Raw genomic sequence first — 16992 nt, 5'->3', positions numbered from 1 at the left:
ATTGGTTTGGTTGGTTAATCCTAATCTCTGATTTGTAACATTATTAAAATATGATCATTGATTTTTAGCCGTCCCATAAATGGACACCACGGAAGTTAAGATAATCAAACAGGCACAATTTTTGGTTGAAGTGGGCTGATACTTTGGCTGGTTTGATTTGAATTACGTGGATGCCACGTACGCAATTTCGAACTGCTGGTGCATCATCCATCACACTCTGCCACAGTAAAATCGAATGAACATTTCTTAACCCTTTCGAAAATAAAATAAAAATAAAAATCATATTGAGAATTGCTCCAGAGCACGTCGTTTTTCCAGGGTTGCTCAGCCCCTTGGAAACGCGCCATCCAGAGACAGGCGCACGTACTAATCGAGCATACGTGTATCAGATCTAAGCCATCATCATGGTTGGCCACAATGATTAGATCTTCCACCTCAAAATTTAAGGTGTTTCACTATTCAGGTGAATTACAAAATACAAAATAAGCTGAAGGTTAAAGTAGTTTCTGTAGCCGTTCATTTGTTTCGTTCGATCCTTTTAGTATAGAAGATCTAAATAATGCAAGCATCTGATGAAAATATGTGATCACACGTGTACAGCAATGGTACTTCTGCTGCGTAGAATGGGCAGGTCTAGCTCCAGCGTGTGGGCTCAAGAAAGTTAGAAACCCGTGTATGTAGCCTATTTTCCATGCAGGCGTTTCACGTTCGAGATCTTCACACGCGCATGATACGCAACACACGTATTATCCTGGCAAGCGTGTGAGATATCTAACCGGTGCATTAGGTGGCCCCAGTCCTGAAGATGGACACATAGAAAAGGCAGACTGGACCATTAATCAAGCAGGCTACACAGTAAGTCGAATTGGACAACTGGAAACTTGTAAGCCGTCCATTCTTTCCATATAGAGTGGCCACCGGATTTTTTCTGCACGTGTTCACCATCACGGTAAGGGGACTTCTAATGCATCAGGGAGATGCTCGATGCATTATCCATGTTCGCACGTGTGCTACATGTAAGGGCGCGTGCCGCGAGCGGTGGGCCTGGGACTAGCAAAAGTGAATCGGAATCCACATCTCGAAAGCAGGCTATTTTCGAAAGAACAAAAAAGATCCGAGGTCATTTTCGTAATTACACGGCCAAAACGTCTGATTCGCGGCCCCATTTCCACCATTTTCCTTTGCCACTGCCGACCCTCCCGACCCTTGAAAAGCCCTCCAAAACACGATCTGTCTCGTATTCCCGAAAAACCCTTCCTCTCTCTAACTCAATTTCTAAAACCCGATCTTTCTCATATTCCCCATAACCCCTCATCTTTCCATCTCAATCGCAAAGAAGAAAGAAGAAAATGGCGCAGAGAGAGAAAGAGGAGACGGAATTCAAGGTTCCCGGAAACCTAACCCTCTGCATCAACAACTGCGGATTTTCCGGCAATCCGGCGACGAAGAACATGTGCCAGAAGTGCTTCCAAGCCGCTGGAATCCTGACGCCTCCGTCCTGCTCCGGCCACGACAAGCCCAAACCAGCCTCGATCCGCTTGCAGGAGAGGGAGATACCGGTGATGGCCATCCAGGACCGGCGTCGAGAGCCGGTGGACCAGTCGGACCTGGCTCGGCAGGTGAACCGGTGCTTGTGTTGCCGGAAGAAGGTCGGGCTGACCGGATTCCGTTGCCGGTGTGGGGATCTATTCTGCTCGAAGCATCGGTATTCAGACCGGCACGTGTGCAGCTACGATTATAAGGCTGCCGGAAGGGAGATGATCGCTCGGGAGAATCCGGTGGTGAAAGCGGCGAAGATCATTAGGGTTTGAGGGGCAAAAGTGGAAAGAATGCAAAAGCCATTTTCCGTCTTCTCTGTTTTGAGAAGGAAGGTGACTCGATCTCGTGATTGTTTCTGCAACAAGAGAGAGAGAGAGAGAGAGAGAGAGAGAGAGAGAGAGGGGTATGATTATTGGTGGAAGTATTGGTGGAAGTTCTCCTTTTTTCTTCTTTCTATGAAATGGTTTTCTTTCTTCTTCTGCTTTTCTTTTTCTAGGATTATTGAATTTTAATTTCCATTTTTTTCACATTGTGGATTTATGATACCAGATGATACACCGAAATTCGGTGCATATACCATCTTCGTCGTGGAATTTGTATTAGTCGGACGTTCATCATCGTCCGATTTGGGGCATGGTTTTGGAGTGGTAGCGAAATCACTACCGAAGGGCCAAAAGTATCAACGGATCGGAAGGTGGCGTGTGTAATTGTTGGCCTTTAGAAATGGTTTATACACTGAACTTCGGTGTCTAGCTTAGAACCGGTGGAACATTGATCTGTGTTCTCTTCGATTCAAATGATCAGCATCAACTGTCCATTGTGGTTGCTGATCACCCTCAATCAGACATTTCTATTGATCGGATCTCTCGTTCAGATCTCTAGTCATCCAACCGTCGGGTCATGTGCGGCCCATAGTCGACCCCTTGTGTATTGTGACCCACCTTGATCTTAGATTTGCCCGTGTGGTCCACTGGATTACCGTGGATCCCGGGTTCACCTAATCCCCGTTCATTGCTTTATTACACAAGTGGCAGAGATATCCTTCAATCAGGATTGTCCATTTAGTAGGACCTATTGCGACATGTATGGATTGGATGGTCCTTCCCATCCGCATTATTTGCTGGGAATTAAAGACAACCGATGATCATGTTTACACCCGATCGAAGCAAGCTGTAAACGATAGCATCACCTGAAGGAGAATGGTGAGAAGCCAGGCTAGCCTTTATCATGAAACACTTGTGAAACAGAACACAATGGCTTGAAAGAGTGCGTTCTATCGTGTAATCCGCTGATGATAACCTTTTGTTACACCGGGCATAATGTAATTGGTCACGTATTACTTGGTTCTTGTGTGGGGATCATGAAGATGTTTACAAAGATAACTCTCCCCCAATTATCTGAAATATTGAAATATCTTGCAACTATCCTAAATGTATATAAATAAAGTTAAGAACGAAAAGCTCATTGCCTAAACCAACCTAGCCAAACTTAGTGCGAGGGTGTCTGTTGTTGCTTAAATCTGGTCGATCCTATTTCACTTTATTGAAAGGTTTTTAGGAGGAATTTGTTTCGTACCTCTCAAGGTGACAGGGGTCCTCCTTTTATAGCTGCTGGGGTCCTCCTGATATTGAGCGCGGGATCTTCTCCTGGTTTCACGGAGATAGGATCGTGCCCATCTTGAGCCGTCATCCGATCCCGTGAGCTTTGGGGTCGGAGATCTTATCCCAAGATATCTGGGATGAGATCCGACCTAGCGACGGTCGGTCTTGCAAGGTGGTCCGCCCGACACATGCCCGGAACGCTGATGAGTCGGTCGAACCGACTCAACCATTGTCTCGGTTTAGCGAACCATGCCTCGGATTTGACACATCCTTCGGTGACCCGAGGTATTAAGTCCGAGTCCCGATGCATTAAGTCCGAATCTTCGGACTTGTATTTTTGCCCCCAACAAGAGTCATTTGAGCTATTTGTGCTTCATATGACACTGAGGAGTAGCGAGTTTGGAGTCGGTTCGTAACTTAGTCCGAGATGAGTCGTGGTCATTAAATGCATTCCGTGAGGCCTTTGATGGGGGACGGTTCAGCTTCTGACATCGCATGCGCCGTCAGCCGTCAAATCACACATCCCGCCAACGAAGATTGGACACGTAGCAAAGGTATTATTGTCGCCAGTCGACGTGCGCCACGTGTCGAGTGAGGGAATCGATGCAGGCGTCGAATCATTTCCCCATTAATTGTCTCCGCCGTATGGCGACCTTATATAACGTCAGGGGCCCCGCACTTTAAACTTTTACTGCTCTTGCCATTCCCGCTCCGCATTTTCTTTGGGGTTCGCATAGCCTTTCATCTCCTTCCTTTCCTTTCTCTTAACCGTCGGTGCCTCTTTCCGCCATTTCCGTTTTCCTTTCTCCCTCCGGTGAGTTTCTCCTTCCTCTTTATTAGGTAATAATGGCGGATAGGAGTTCTCAAAGTCCTCAGGGGGGAGCTTCTGGAGACGAAGGTGAAGCGCAACGTTTTTGATTCCGAGAGTCACCGAAGCTCCGGCGGAGCGCCTTGCTTCCGTCGTTCCTTCTCGGGGCGGGTCGTCTCTATTAACCCGCCCGGGAAGGCCTAACTTGCCAAGGGACATGGAGGAGGATGAGGAGGAAGAAGATGAAATTTTAATCGCCAAGGAACCCCCGATCTTGCTCCATTGGTGAATCGGCGCAGCCGAGTCCAAGAAGAAGGATCGGGGAAGATTTAAGCGGTCGGTTCCTCGGTCATGATCGAGACGGATTTGGACAGTAATCCGAGTCGGGTACCATATTCCCAGTCGGTCATCACCTATCTCCCCCGTCCGAATGACTTGACGGATCATCCTCCTGCTGGGGCGATCGCGATTTACCAAGTGTCGATGCAATGCGGCTTGCGTCGGCCCCTTCAGACCATCGTCCGGGGAGTTTTATCTCGCATAAAGATTGTCCGGGCGAGATAGTCCCGAATGGGTGGAGGAACTTACTCGGATATGCGGTGTTGTGGGTGAGATGGAGCACCACCGCTTACGATCACGAATTTCTCCACTGTATCAAGTGCGGGTAAATCCGAACTATCCCGGCTTCTACCTCTTCGCTGCTTGGCGAGGGTGAGGAGGTTCCCGGATCACCGACCCTCCCACTTCCAACAAACACTGGAGAGAGCGTTGGTTTTGGGCATGTGGTCGCTGGGAGACGGATGAGTCCGGGTCCTGCGAGGCTCGTGTCCCTCGGGCGTTCCAAAGAGCAGGTGACTTGGGTCTTCTCTCCCTCTCGCCCCCTTTTTTTTTGTAATATTCTGAGTCTGACGAGCTTGTGTTTGGCAGATATTCCGAAGAAGCGGCCGAAGCTCGGCTCCAGTGCCTCGGCTCGGATCAAAGAGTTGAGGTCGTTGGATCCGGGACAAGTCTTGGAAGGTGCTTCTACAAGAGCGCCTTCATCTTGCAGTCTGGACTCGAAAGTTACGGGTAATTGAGAATGAATCTTGAATTTTCCGAATTTCCCGACTTACTTCGCCATAATTTATTCTTTTTTTTTTTTTTTTACAGATCGGCCCGAAGCTCGTCCCAACCTTAGGATTGTCCCCAACCGAGATGATGAGCTCGTCCCCGCCTTAGGCGCCACGGTTGAAGGCTCCTCCGCGGCTTCTTCTTTCGGAACCTCTGCGCCGAAGAGGCAAAGGGTGCCGCGAAGGAGAAAGAGCGCAAGCTCTTCCGCCTTCCGCTGCCGTGATTCCCGACCCGACGAAAGGGCTAAGAGACGCGATTGCCGCTTGAGCCTCGGGCGGCACCGACTCGCAGCGCTTGAGGCGAGACGTGCCGAGCCGGGAAGAAGAGACCGAGGCCGCGTCCTCCGAGGGGAGGGAGAGACGAGGACCGCGTCCTCCCGAGGGGACGAGACGACCCAGGAGGGGCCGTCAATCCTGCAGCAAGTGGTGTCGGGGATGGTTCCTTGGGCCCTGGCCCACGGGTGTGAAAGAGAGTTCGCAGACCGTCAGCCACGCTGCCCGGATGCTTTTTGAACTCGCTCCTTGCTTAATCAAGGCCAGCAAGGAGCTATCCTCAACTCATCGGCTGCAGGCTCTTCTGTCTGAGGCCGAAGGTCGACGCGAGGAGGCCGAGATCCGGGTCGGCGTCCTGACAGGCGAGGCGTCCCTTGCCCGGAAAGCTGCCGAAGACGCGAGGGCAGAGGCGGCTTCCTCCAGAAGAGCCCTGGACGAAGCGAAGGCAGAGGTCGCTCAGGCACTGGCTCGACTCTCCAAAGCTGAAGAGGAGAATCAGCGAGTTCTAGCAGTCCATGCTTCGTGTGCGGATGACTTAGCTCGGGCTAAGCTTGAGGCGGCGGAGCACATTCAGCAGGCCGTCGAGAAGACTCGGGAGGCCGAGAAGGCTAGGGACCAAGCCGTCCAAGCATTCCTTGAGTCGGCGGAGTTCGAGGATGAAAGGGACCGCTTGTTCCAAAGCGGATATCTGGAATGCGTCAAGGACATAAAGAAATCCTTCCCTGACCTTGACCTTTCAGAAATCGAGGGTGGAGCAGCCTCGGGATCCGAGAACCCGGACGCCACTGCTGAAGATACTGCTGGGGACGAGGCCGGTGCATGAGGACCGTTACCGGGGCCCTTGGACATATATTTATTTTTTTTTGCTTTGATGTAATCGCTTGCTTTGTACTTACATATGTTTTGATGAATGAAAGAGAAATGCCTATCTTTACTTATTCGACTTGGCTTTATCCTTTCTTAGTTCAGAGTCTTTAATCGTTGAAGACAGAACTAGGGATAGTAGACTTTGAGGTGTTCAGCGTTCCAAGGGTGGGGCAACGGTTGTCCGTTTAGGTCTTCTAGCCGATACGTTCCAGGTCTAATGGTGCCCGAGACGATGTAGGGTCCTTCCCAGTTGGGTCCCAGTGTACCCGAACCAAATTCCTTGGTGTTAGAAAACACTTTTCGAAGAACCATATCCCCCATTCGAAATCTTCTAATCCTAACTCGGGTATTGTAGAACCGAGCCACTTGTCGCTGCCGCGCCTCCGTGCGCAGCCGTGCCACTTCTCTTTGTTCGTCCAGAAGGTCAAGTCCGAGTGCAAGGAGTTCTTCGTTTGCTTCTGCATTGAATGTGGTGATCCGAGCCGAAGGTAATCCGATTTCAACGGGAGTGACGGCTTCGGAGCCATAGGCTAGTGAAAATGGAGTCTCCCCTGTGGCTGTTCGAGCGGTGGTTCGGTAGGCCCAAAGAATTTTCGGGAGCTCTTCGGCCCACGCTCCTTTGGCTCGGCCAAGCTTGGTCCGAAGATGTTGCTTGATAATCTTATTAACCGCTTCAACTTGTCCGTTGGTTTGAGGATGATGAGGCGAAGAGTAAACGTTTCTGATTCCGAGGTTGTCGCACATCCCGCGAAAGCTCATTATCAAATTGCCTTCCGTTGTCTGTAACAATGGTACGGGTACCGAATCGGCAGATAATGTTTTTCCATACAAATTCGGTGATCTTCGCTCGGTTATTTTAGCTAATGGTTACGCCTCGACCCACTTCGTGAAATAGTCCACCGCTACCACAACAGCAAACTTGGTCCGACCTTTTCCCATAGGGAGCGGTCCTATGATGTCGACGCCCACCGTGCGAAAGGCCAGGGACCGGTCATCGGTGTCAGTGCCTCCGGTGCTTGCCTCGGAATTGCCGCGAACCGCTGGCATCTGTCGCATTTTTGAACGAGCTCGCGAGCGTCGTGTTGGATAGGGGCCAGTAGTATCCCCGTCGTAGGACCTTGTAGGCGAGGGATCGCCTCCGGAGTGGTTTCCGCAGATTCCTTCATGAATTTCCCGCAACACATAGTTTGCCTCTGGGTTTGAGGCACCGCAGCAGAACGGGGCGTAGTAACCTTTCTTGTAGAGGGTTCCGTTGAATATGGTATAACGAGAGGCTCGAATATTAATTCGTCGAGCCTCGCACGATCATCGGACAATTTTCCTTCGTCAAGGTATTGGCGGATTCGATCGACCAAGAAGGTTCCGAGTCGATTGTATTGACGGCCTCGCTAATCGGCTCATCTATGCTTGGCTTGTCAACGTATTCGACAGGGACGGACCTGGGTATTTCATCTTCTTTGGCCGAGGCGAGCTTCGCTAGCAAATCGGCTTTGCTGTTTTCCGTGCGAGGGATCCGAGTCACACGACAGAATTGAAATCCGTTGATAAGTACTTTCGCTTTCTCCATGTACCCTTAATTGATCTTTCTGTGTCTGGTATACACCGGTAACTTGATTAACAACCAACTGAGAATCGCTGAAAACACTTAGGTGCGTGACTCCCATGCTAGCGGCGAGTCGGAGGCCGAGTAACAATGCTTCATATTTTGCTGTATTGTTCGACGCTTGGAATCCAAGTCGTAAGGCATACTGTATATAGGTATGATTGGGGGTTTCCAGCACAACCCCAGCCCCACTTGCCTTCGAGTTGGAAGAACCGTCGTCACAGATTCCATGGGATAGGGCAAGGGGGAGCGGTCGAGGTCGGAACTGCACTGTCCTTCGGTGTATCATTTACTGAAAGTTCGGTTGAAGACGTTCCCTCGGCGATAAAATCAGCTACGGCTTGCCCTTTGATTGCTGCCTTTGGTCGGTATTGAATATCAAACTCACTCAGCTCGATTGCCCATTTGGTGAGTCGCCTGATTTCTGCAGTACCTGGCGAAGCGGAAGGTCGGTCATTACAATGATGGTGTGGGCATGGAAATACGGCCTAAGTCGCCGAGAGGAAGTTATTAAAGCCAAGGCCACTTTTTCCAAGCTTGGGTATCTCGTTTCTGCTGGCAATAACGCTTTGCTGACGTAGTAAACCGGCAGTTGCTTTCGATTCTCGTATCAAAGCCGAGCTAACCGCTGCCTCGGACACAGCTAGGTAGAGGAGCAACGACTCCCCCGGTTCGGGTTTTGATAAGAGTGGTGCAGAACCGAGATATGATTTTAATTGCTGAAATGCTGCTTCACACTCTTCCGTCCAACCCATCGCTTGTCTTCCTTTCAATTGTTTGAAGAAAGGGAGACATTTATCCGTTGCTCTGGACAGGAATCGATTAAGTGCTGCGACTCGTCCGGTCAACCTTTGGACGTCCTTAATGGTTTTGGGGGATTCCATATCAATCAGAGCCTTTATCTTCTCAGGGTTTGCCTCTATCCCTCGCTGACTGACCAAGAAACCGAGGAATTTTCCGGAGCCTACTCCAAAAGCACATTTACTTGGATTTAGCTTCATCCGGAACTTCCGCAGGATTAGAAACATTTCTTCCAAATCATTCACATGATCTGCCGCGTGTATGCTTTTGACGAGCATGTCGTCGATGTATACTTCCATGGTTCTACTATAAGCCGAGCAAAGATTTTGTTAACTAACCTTTGATAAGTTGCGCCGGCATTCTTCACAAATGGCATCACTCGGTAATAATAAAGGCCTTTGTCGGTGACAAAGGTAGTTTTTGATTTATCTGTTTGATGCATTACAATTTGATTATATCCCGAATATGCGTCCATGAAGCTAAGGAGCTCATGTCCGGCTGTACTATCTACGAGCTGGTCTATCCTCGGAAGCGGAAAGCTATCTTTGGGGCAGGCTTTATTTAAGTCGGTATAGTCAATACAGACTCGCCACTTCCCGTTGGACTTCTTTACAAGCACGACATTCGCGACCCACTCTGGATAGTGTATTTCTTCTATGAAATTAGCCTGGAATAGTTTGTTGACTTCTTTCTCAATGATGGCGTATCGTTCGGGGCCGAGCGGTCGTCGCTTCTGTCGGATCGGTCGATATGACGGATCGACGTTAAGTCGGTGAGTCACCACGGAGGGGTCGATCCCTTGCATATCTTCATGACTCCAAGCAAATACGTCGGCGTACCTTCGGAGCAGGGCGATCAGTTTTTCTCTCAAAGGGGACTGCAGAGATGAGCCAATTCATACTGTCTTGGATTCATCTGTTTCGACTAAGGGGATTGAGACAAGATCTTCGACCGGCTGTCCTCGTTCATAATTCTCGCCCCGAGGGTCCAATGATTCGATTGTTAATATGTTGGTCGGATTCTTGTCGGCGGCTCATTTTACTATCATATAACATCGCCTCGCATCTCTGGTCTCCTTTGACAATTCCGACTCGACTCGGTCGAGAATTTCATTGTAAGATGGTATGTGGATACCACGGCCGGAGGAGACTCAATGAAGGTCGTAGTATCGCGTTGTATACCGAGGGTTGATCGACGACCGGAAGTCAACCATCATCGTCGACTGATGTGGATTGCCAGCAGTGAGTGGTAATGAGACAGTCCCCTCGGGCAAGACTTGTCCTCCGGAAAAACCGATCAATGGGGTCCGAATCGGGCGTAACGCGGATCGTTCGATCCCCATTTTGTCGAACGCCCCACTAAACAATACGTCTGCAGATGATCCTGTATCGACGAGTATTCGGAACACTTTTCGGTTAGCGATCGCCAAGGAGACGATCAACGCATCATCGTGGGGGTGATGGATACCTCGGGCGTCTTCCTCAGTGAACGATATGCAATATTTTTCTCTTTTCTTTTCCTTTGATGGCCGATCTATAATCATGAGCTCGGACCAAGGCTGACTGAGTTTTCGTGCGTGATTCCTTCGCGCGTTGTTTGAGTCGCCCCCACATTGTGGACCGCCGATAATCGTCCGGATTTCTTCCATAGGCTGACTCTCGGTCGGGCGCGCCTCAGCTGCCCCAGCTTTGACCATATGTTCTCTGAGTCGGCCGTCTTTTATGAGTCGTTCGATCTCTTCTTTTAAGTGACGGCAATCACTTGTGTTATGCCCGTGATCGCGGTGATAATGGCGTACTTATCCTTGTCCCGCCGATTAGGATTACTCCTGAGCTTCTGGGCCACCTAACAAAGCCTTCGTTTTTTATTTCATCAATACCTCTTCCCGAGTCTTATTCGGGAGTATATGTGGAAAATCTTCGATCCGGCCGTTTTCCTGACTTCGCTCGTCACGCGCTTGATCCTCTTTGCGTTTCCTCCCTCCGGCCGATCGCTCCCTTTTGGCCGACTCTTTGGCCAAGGTTTTAGTTTCACGCAGATTCGCGCTTCCTCGGCGTTGGCATATTTATCGGATCGTGCCATAAACTCCAGAGTATCGGGCGGAGTTTTGTCTAGAGATGCCAGGAATGGCTTATCCCTAACTCCTTGCATGAGCGCATTGAGGGCCGTTTCTTCCGAATGTTTTCGAACTTGAAGGGATTCAAAATTAAAACGCTTGATGTAATCTTTCAATAGCTCTCTCTGCTTTTGAACTACATTATTCAGATGTGCAGGGGGCTTCAATTTCTTCTTTCCGCCGATGAAGTTGGTGAGGAAGGCGTCGCTCAACTCAACGAATGAACTGATGGACTTTGGTTTCAGCTGTTTGAACCACAGTCGAGCTACATCAGTCAATGTAAGAGAAAAGGCCCGACACATTACCGCATCCGAGGCATCGTGAAGTTCCATATAGGTTCAGAAAGACTCCATGTGCTCCGTCGGTCTTGCCGGTGAAAGGAGTGATTTGAGGTAATCGAAACCTCTCGGGCAATCGGGCCTTCAGACCGAGTCCACAAAGGGGGATGCCTTCGCTTGACCCGGTTGAATATACATTCCGCCGTGCTTTATGTCCGCCATCTCTTTTGCCATCTCTTCCCGCACTTCTTTTTGAAATTTTGAATGTCGGCTTTCCAAGGTTCTCTGCGTGCCTTCCATGGAAGGGCGATTGCGCCTTCTTCGCTCTATTTCGTGCCAAAGATCAGTCGGGGGGAGGGTGGCCGACTGCGCTGGAGATGGTTCCGATCCGCCTTGGGGTTGGCTTCGGGCACAGATGCGGCTGCGGGAGGTTGAGGATCAACCGCCGAAGCCGTAGCCGGGCCGTCTCCCCTTGAGGATGAGGGAGCGGCTGCATTTGTTGCTGATACATTCGTTCCAAGCATCTGCTTCATCATATTCATATCGACGGATTTCTTGAACCTCCTTATCCAACCGCCCACCGTCGCGACCCTGCTGATTGTTGCTTGTCCGGGTCGCTCCTCGTTGGCGGTTGTTAGGTGGGTTCTGGGCCGCGGGGGCCACGACTGGACCCACCGGTCCTTCAATCTCATTTAAATCTTCCTCTGGGACCGTCCTTCTAGTCATCACCATTGGAATTAATATAGTGATACGAGATGGCTTTCTTGTACGTTTCCCACAGACGGCGCCAAACTGTTGATGCAATGCTCACCCTTTCTCTGATCTCAAACACATGCACAGAAGAGGACAAAGGAGACCCCGGCTTGAGCAGGGGACCCTCCGATGCCAAAGTCGGCCTGACTCTGGGTCTCAAAGTATTGAAAGGTTTTTAGAGGAAATTTGTTTCGTACCTCTCAAGGTGACAGGGTCCTCCTTTTATAGGCTGCGGGTCCTCCCGATATTGAGCGCGGGATCTTCTCCTGGTATCACGGAGATAGGATCGTGCCGTCTTGAGCCGTCATCCGATCCCGTGAGCTTGGGTCGGAGATCTTATCCCAAGATATCCGGAATGATATCTAAGCGACGGTCGGTCTTGCAAGGTGGTCCGCCCGACACATGCCCGGAACGCTGATAAGTCGTCCGAACCGACTCAACCATTACCTCGGTTTAGCGAACCATGCCTCGGATTTGACACATCCTTCGGTGACCCGAGGTATTAAGTCCGAGTCCCGAGGCATTAAGTCCGAATCTTCGGACTTGTATTTTTGCCCCCAATGTATATAAATAAAGTTAAGAACGAAAAGCTCATTGCCTAAACCAACCTAGCCAAACTTAGTGCGAGGGTGTCTGTTGTTGCTTAAATCTGGTCGATCCTATTTCACTTCTTGTGTGTCACGGATGACTCTGAAAACTAATGGAAAAGAAGAAGACCCTAATCTCTTTGTTGGGCTCATCTTCCTTAATCTTTGAGTGTTTTGGAGAATTTGCTTCGATGCTCTTGTTGTACATGCCTCGTACATTATCTTCCTTAATCCTTGAGTATTTTGGAGAGTTTGCTTGGATGCTCTTGTTCTACATGCCTCGTACATTAGGTTAGTTTGATTCTATCCATAACTGTGTCTATCTTTTGTCCCTTATGAATATTTATTTTTTTAGATTAGTTTAAAAGAATATTGCAGACAACATGCAATTAGATTAATTATTGTCCCCCCTTTCATCTGTTTTTGAACGTAACTCTTGGATTTTCCTACCCACATGCTTAGAAATTTCATTGACCATCTTGCTTATGAAGCTCTCTCCATCGAGTAACGGACATGCGGTTGAACCACTAATCATCTTGCTTAAGGGCTTGGCTTTCGCAAGATTTCTAACAAATTGTCGTACCACCAAACATTTTACTGATGAAACTTGGTCTTGCAATGAACATTCAGTCGAAGATCCATACCTTATTGGTTGTCTCACCTATGAGTAGGGGTGTAAATTGAGTCGAGCTGGCCTCAACTCTACTCGGCTCGACCACTAGCTGACCTCAGCTCGAACTCAGCCCAACTTGATTTGGTCAGTAGCTTGGGCCAATTCGAGCTGAGTTCGAGCCAAGATCAAGCCGATTTTGCCTCTATAGCATTTTCACAAACACCTGGGCTGCACCTTCAAAATCTCATTGTATTTAAGACAACAACAATGGTTTTACATATATTTTATCAAACACCTTTTAAGTAACATAAAAATTAAGGAAAAAAAGGTATTGATTTCTTATACATACCTTCTTTGCCACCAGCCACACTTCGTTGAGTCATATCATTGAGCAACATTAATATCAAAGTAACCGAGTTATCAAACTGGTTCGATTTGAGTCTGATTCGAGCTGGGTTCGATTCGAGTCGAGTCAAGTTGGGGTCAGCTCGAACTCATTTTCGAGCTCAAAAAACAGCTCAACTCGGCTCAAACTCAGCTTTGAATCGAGCTCTTTCGAGTCGAGTCAAGTGAGCTAACCGAGCTAGCTCGGTTTGTGTACACCTCTACCCAGGAAGTTTGGTCTCTACTGAGCGACTTTTCTATACCTAACAACCATCTTATCTATGAAGCCTAATCTTTGCTTAGTAACGAATAAATTGCCTTATATAATTTTAGATTGATTGTAAGTGTAATTATTGTAAATCATTAATAAAATTACTTTCAGTCATTTTTATCACGGGCTTAATTAAAAGTCATTTCAACCACAAGGTAAAAAGAACTTTTCTTAAAGATGAACCATTTCTTTCACAATCGGTGGCTATATAGACAACCGACCCATATGAAACTTTGTTTCTTGGTTTATTTCGGCACTTAGGGTTAAAGGCGTTTGCTTTGATTCGAGCCACATTCAGTTCTAACATGCATGCTACGCACATACAACATGCACAATTGAATTTAAGTCACACAACATATACAATTGAATTTAATTCAAACACCATGCTATGGTCATTTGGCAAGTGTGATTTTGAAATATGGCTATCCATTGTGAGACATATTGGTTCGACACTTCGTATTAATAAACAACACTTCCACGTCAGATGCTCTATCATATATCGCTTCTTCCAACTTTACTGCATCACCTCCCAAGATCCATGGTTGTGGTCCACTAGCATGGAACATGCACATAAATCATAACTGTCTAATAGGTGGCCTTCAAATGCACGTTAAGAGATTTTGTGGGTTACAGGGATAGAGTTGCCCATAACATGTTTGAAAGTTGTTAAGTTGTTACTTTGAGTCAAAGATGAGTCCTGTGCATGATCCATATCTAAAAACACCATGTGCCTAAATTAAATCAAATCCAGCCATGACTGAGTCACAAGTGTCTGGGTGTCAACCCATTTAGGGGATGCGGATTGCAGGTAACCTGCTATCACGGAATGCAACGGAATTCGAGTAGCCACATGAAACTGTTTGAGATGAAGCTCTGGTTGAATGATATCTAACAACTTTCAAACATGTTCTGTGTGACCCATTTCTGATAGCCGCATGTGGCCTCATGGGTCCCTCATCAGATCACCCATCTAACGGAGGGCTAAGGAAATCCAGCTCGTTTGGTGGATAGTCCATTAGAGCAGGTCCTTAGGTCCACCTAGGATCATTGGGCCCATTCATACACGGCCGGTGGCGGGTGGCGGGTCGCGTCGATTTTTCATTTTTATAAAGGGACGGAATTTTCGAGGAGTAATATGTTACTCAAGACACTCAAAAGTTGTATAACTGGCATGCATAACCATAATTAAACGGATTAAATAATAAAAACACTGTGGATGACTCAGATTGATTGGAAAATTCTGAACTTGAGCTACTTGGCTGCGACCCGGAAGCAGGCATGTGGGTGCGATCCTGACTGTAGGGCTCACCTCGATGAATGAATTGTATATTCATGCTGTTCATCTGTTTTTTCAGCTTATTTTATCACCTGGTCCCAAAAATGAAGCCTATAAAAGTTTCACGTGGACCACACCACAGGAAACAGCTGTTATTGATCATTAAAAACCTTTTGTGGGCTACAAAAGTTTTGGATCAAGCTGATATTTGTTTTTCCCTTTAATCCAGGTCTGTTTGACCTTATCAATAGGTTGGATGGTTCAAAAACATTACGGTGGATCCTAGGAAGTTTTTAACAGTGGGCATTCAATGACCACTGTTTCCTGTGGGTGGTCCACCTGAAATTTGTATCTTTATCATTTTTGGACCACGCCCTAAAATAAGCTCTAAAAATATATAGACGGCGTGTATATAGAGTGCATGCATCGAGGTGGGCCCTACGGTGAGGGTCGCACCCACACGGCAGGTTCCCTGGTCGCAACCGAGCCGCGCTCGCTAAACTTTGACTGGCGGACACTTGTTGCATAAGGATCACTGAAATATTTCACTTTTAACCGCTCCGAAAAGGTCCACCAATCAGATATTCAAATAAGCTTGTTTACACAGGGGTTTCTTGTGTTTGATGGTTCTTCATACGCTAAGTACACAATTTTCAACTGAAATTTGGGCGCCTGGCGTAGCATCCATCACTCCATAGAGAATATCAAAGTTCTCATTTTTAAAGCTTTATGTCACACATCGATCACCGAGACACCTTTTTTGTAGGAGAGTTATTTGATGCTCTGGCAAAGTACAACACTCTATACAAAGGCACTCAAAAAGTGTAAATACACCGTGCTTTAATTAAAATCAAACTAACCAAATTATGAAACTCATCCTCTAATATCTGGGACCAAAATCAGATGGTTTAAATAATCCCAACCTGTGATTCGTGGACAGATGCCTGTAAAGAAGTACAATTGGATATTTTAATTTTTAACAGTCCAATAAATGCTTACAAATCTAATATTCTGAAAATAAAGAAAAGCTATAACTTTTTATACTAGTAAATCTAAACTAAATCCCATAATTTGAACAGTTTGATTTTAATTATTTATGTGAAAAGTATGTAATTCTAACTGCCTGCATATCATACATCACACTCCACTAGAGTATCATAATTTTTCTCTTTTCGCAATTACAGCCTCATTGTCGGGTACAGGCCGTCTTTGTCGCCCCAGCCCTTAGGTCACCGAAAGGCTACGAAGCTTTCCATGCACGCGAATTAAAGAGCGATTATAATACACGGCCGGTGTCTTGCATGGTTTACGCGCGTTCTCGTTCTGGCAACTTGGGTCATGTTTCAGTAATCCAGATCACTGATCTGTCGATTCCTACTGTGTATGGTCGATGTATCAAAATTATGGAAGATTGGCAGATCCTGATCGTCAATGACGATGATTTATTTTTATTTTTCATTTCAATGACTACCTCATTCCATTTCTCTTCTTAACCGTCTATCAGTGGAAAACAAATTGTAAATTTATGAACTCAGTAACGAAAATTTTTCAATAATAGTATATATAAGGTGACACTCAGAAGATACAATAGATCAATGGTCCGGATTATAGAATCAGGGACCCACTTCTCAGAACTGAAAATCCGCCAATACTGTGTACAGACACGCGTACCATACTGTATCGTATACTTTCTCCCAAAGTGGGGATTCATCGAACGCGGATTCGGCGGAGGCCGTGAAACACTGACTTCATTAAGGCCATGACCGTGGGGCCATCTTGATGTACGTGTTGTATATCCACACGGTCCATTATTTTTTCCAGATCATTTTAGACTATGATGAAAAAAAAAAGGCAGATCCAAATCTCAGGTGGACCACACTACAGAAAACAATGGTGATTGAAAGCCGACCATTAAAAACATACTAGGCTCACCGTAATGTTAATTTACTATCAAACGTGTTGACAAGGTCACATAGACCTGTACGGGGAAAACATAAATATCAGCTTGATCCAGAACTTTTTTAATGGTGAGCATTTAATTACTACTTATTCCTGTGGTGCAGTCCACCTGCGATTTGAATCGGCTTCATTTCTGTGTCCCAATCCTGAAATT

General features: G+C 47.2%; 1 protein-coding gene across 1 annotated transcript; it reads left to right on the top strand.

Annotated features, from left to right (window-relative positions):
• The first annotated feature begins 1172 nt into the window (after nucleotides 1-1172).
• LOC131222492 (zinc finger A20 and AN1 domain-containing stress-associated protein 5-like) lies at nucleotides 1173-1954 on the top strand. The gene has a single exon (XM_058217573.1). The coding sequence runs from the start codon at nucleotides 1350-1352 to the stop codon at nucleotides 1809-1811; it is 462 nt and encodes a 153-aa protein (XP_058073556.1). The 5' UTR covers nucleotides 1173-1349; the 3' UTR covers nucleotides 1812-1954.
• Nucleotides 1955-16992: the final 15038 nt, after the last annotated feature.

The sequence above is a fragment of the Magnolia sinica genome, chromosome 13 (genome assembly GCF_029962835.1).
Source record: "Magnolia sinica isolate HGM2019 chromosome 13, MsV1, whole genome shotgun sequence".
NCBI lineage: Eukaryota > Viridiplantae > Streptophyta > Magnoliopsida > Magnoliales > Magnoliaceae > Magnolia > Magnolia sinica.
This window is presented reverse-complemented; position numbering and strand designations above follow the sequence as displayed.

Bases quoted from the DNA above. Each gene is read 5' to 3' on its own strand.
- LOC131222492 (XM_058217573.1), top strand. From the start codon at position 1,350: ATGGCGCAGAGAGAGAAAGAGGAGACGGAATTCAAGGTTCCCGGAAAC.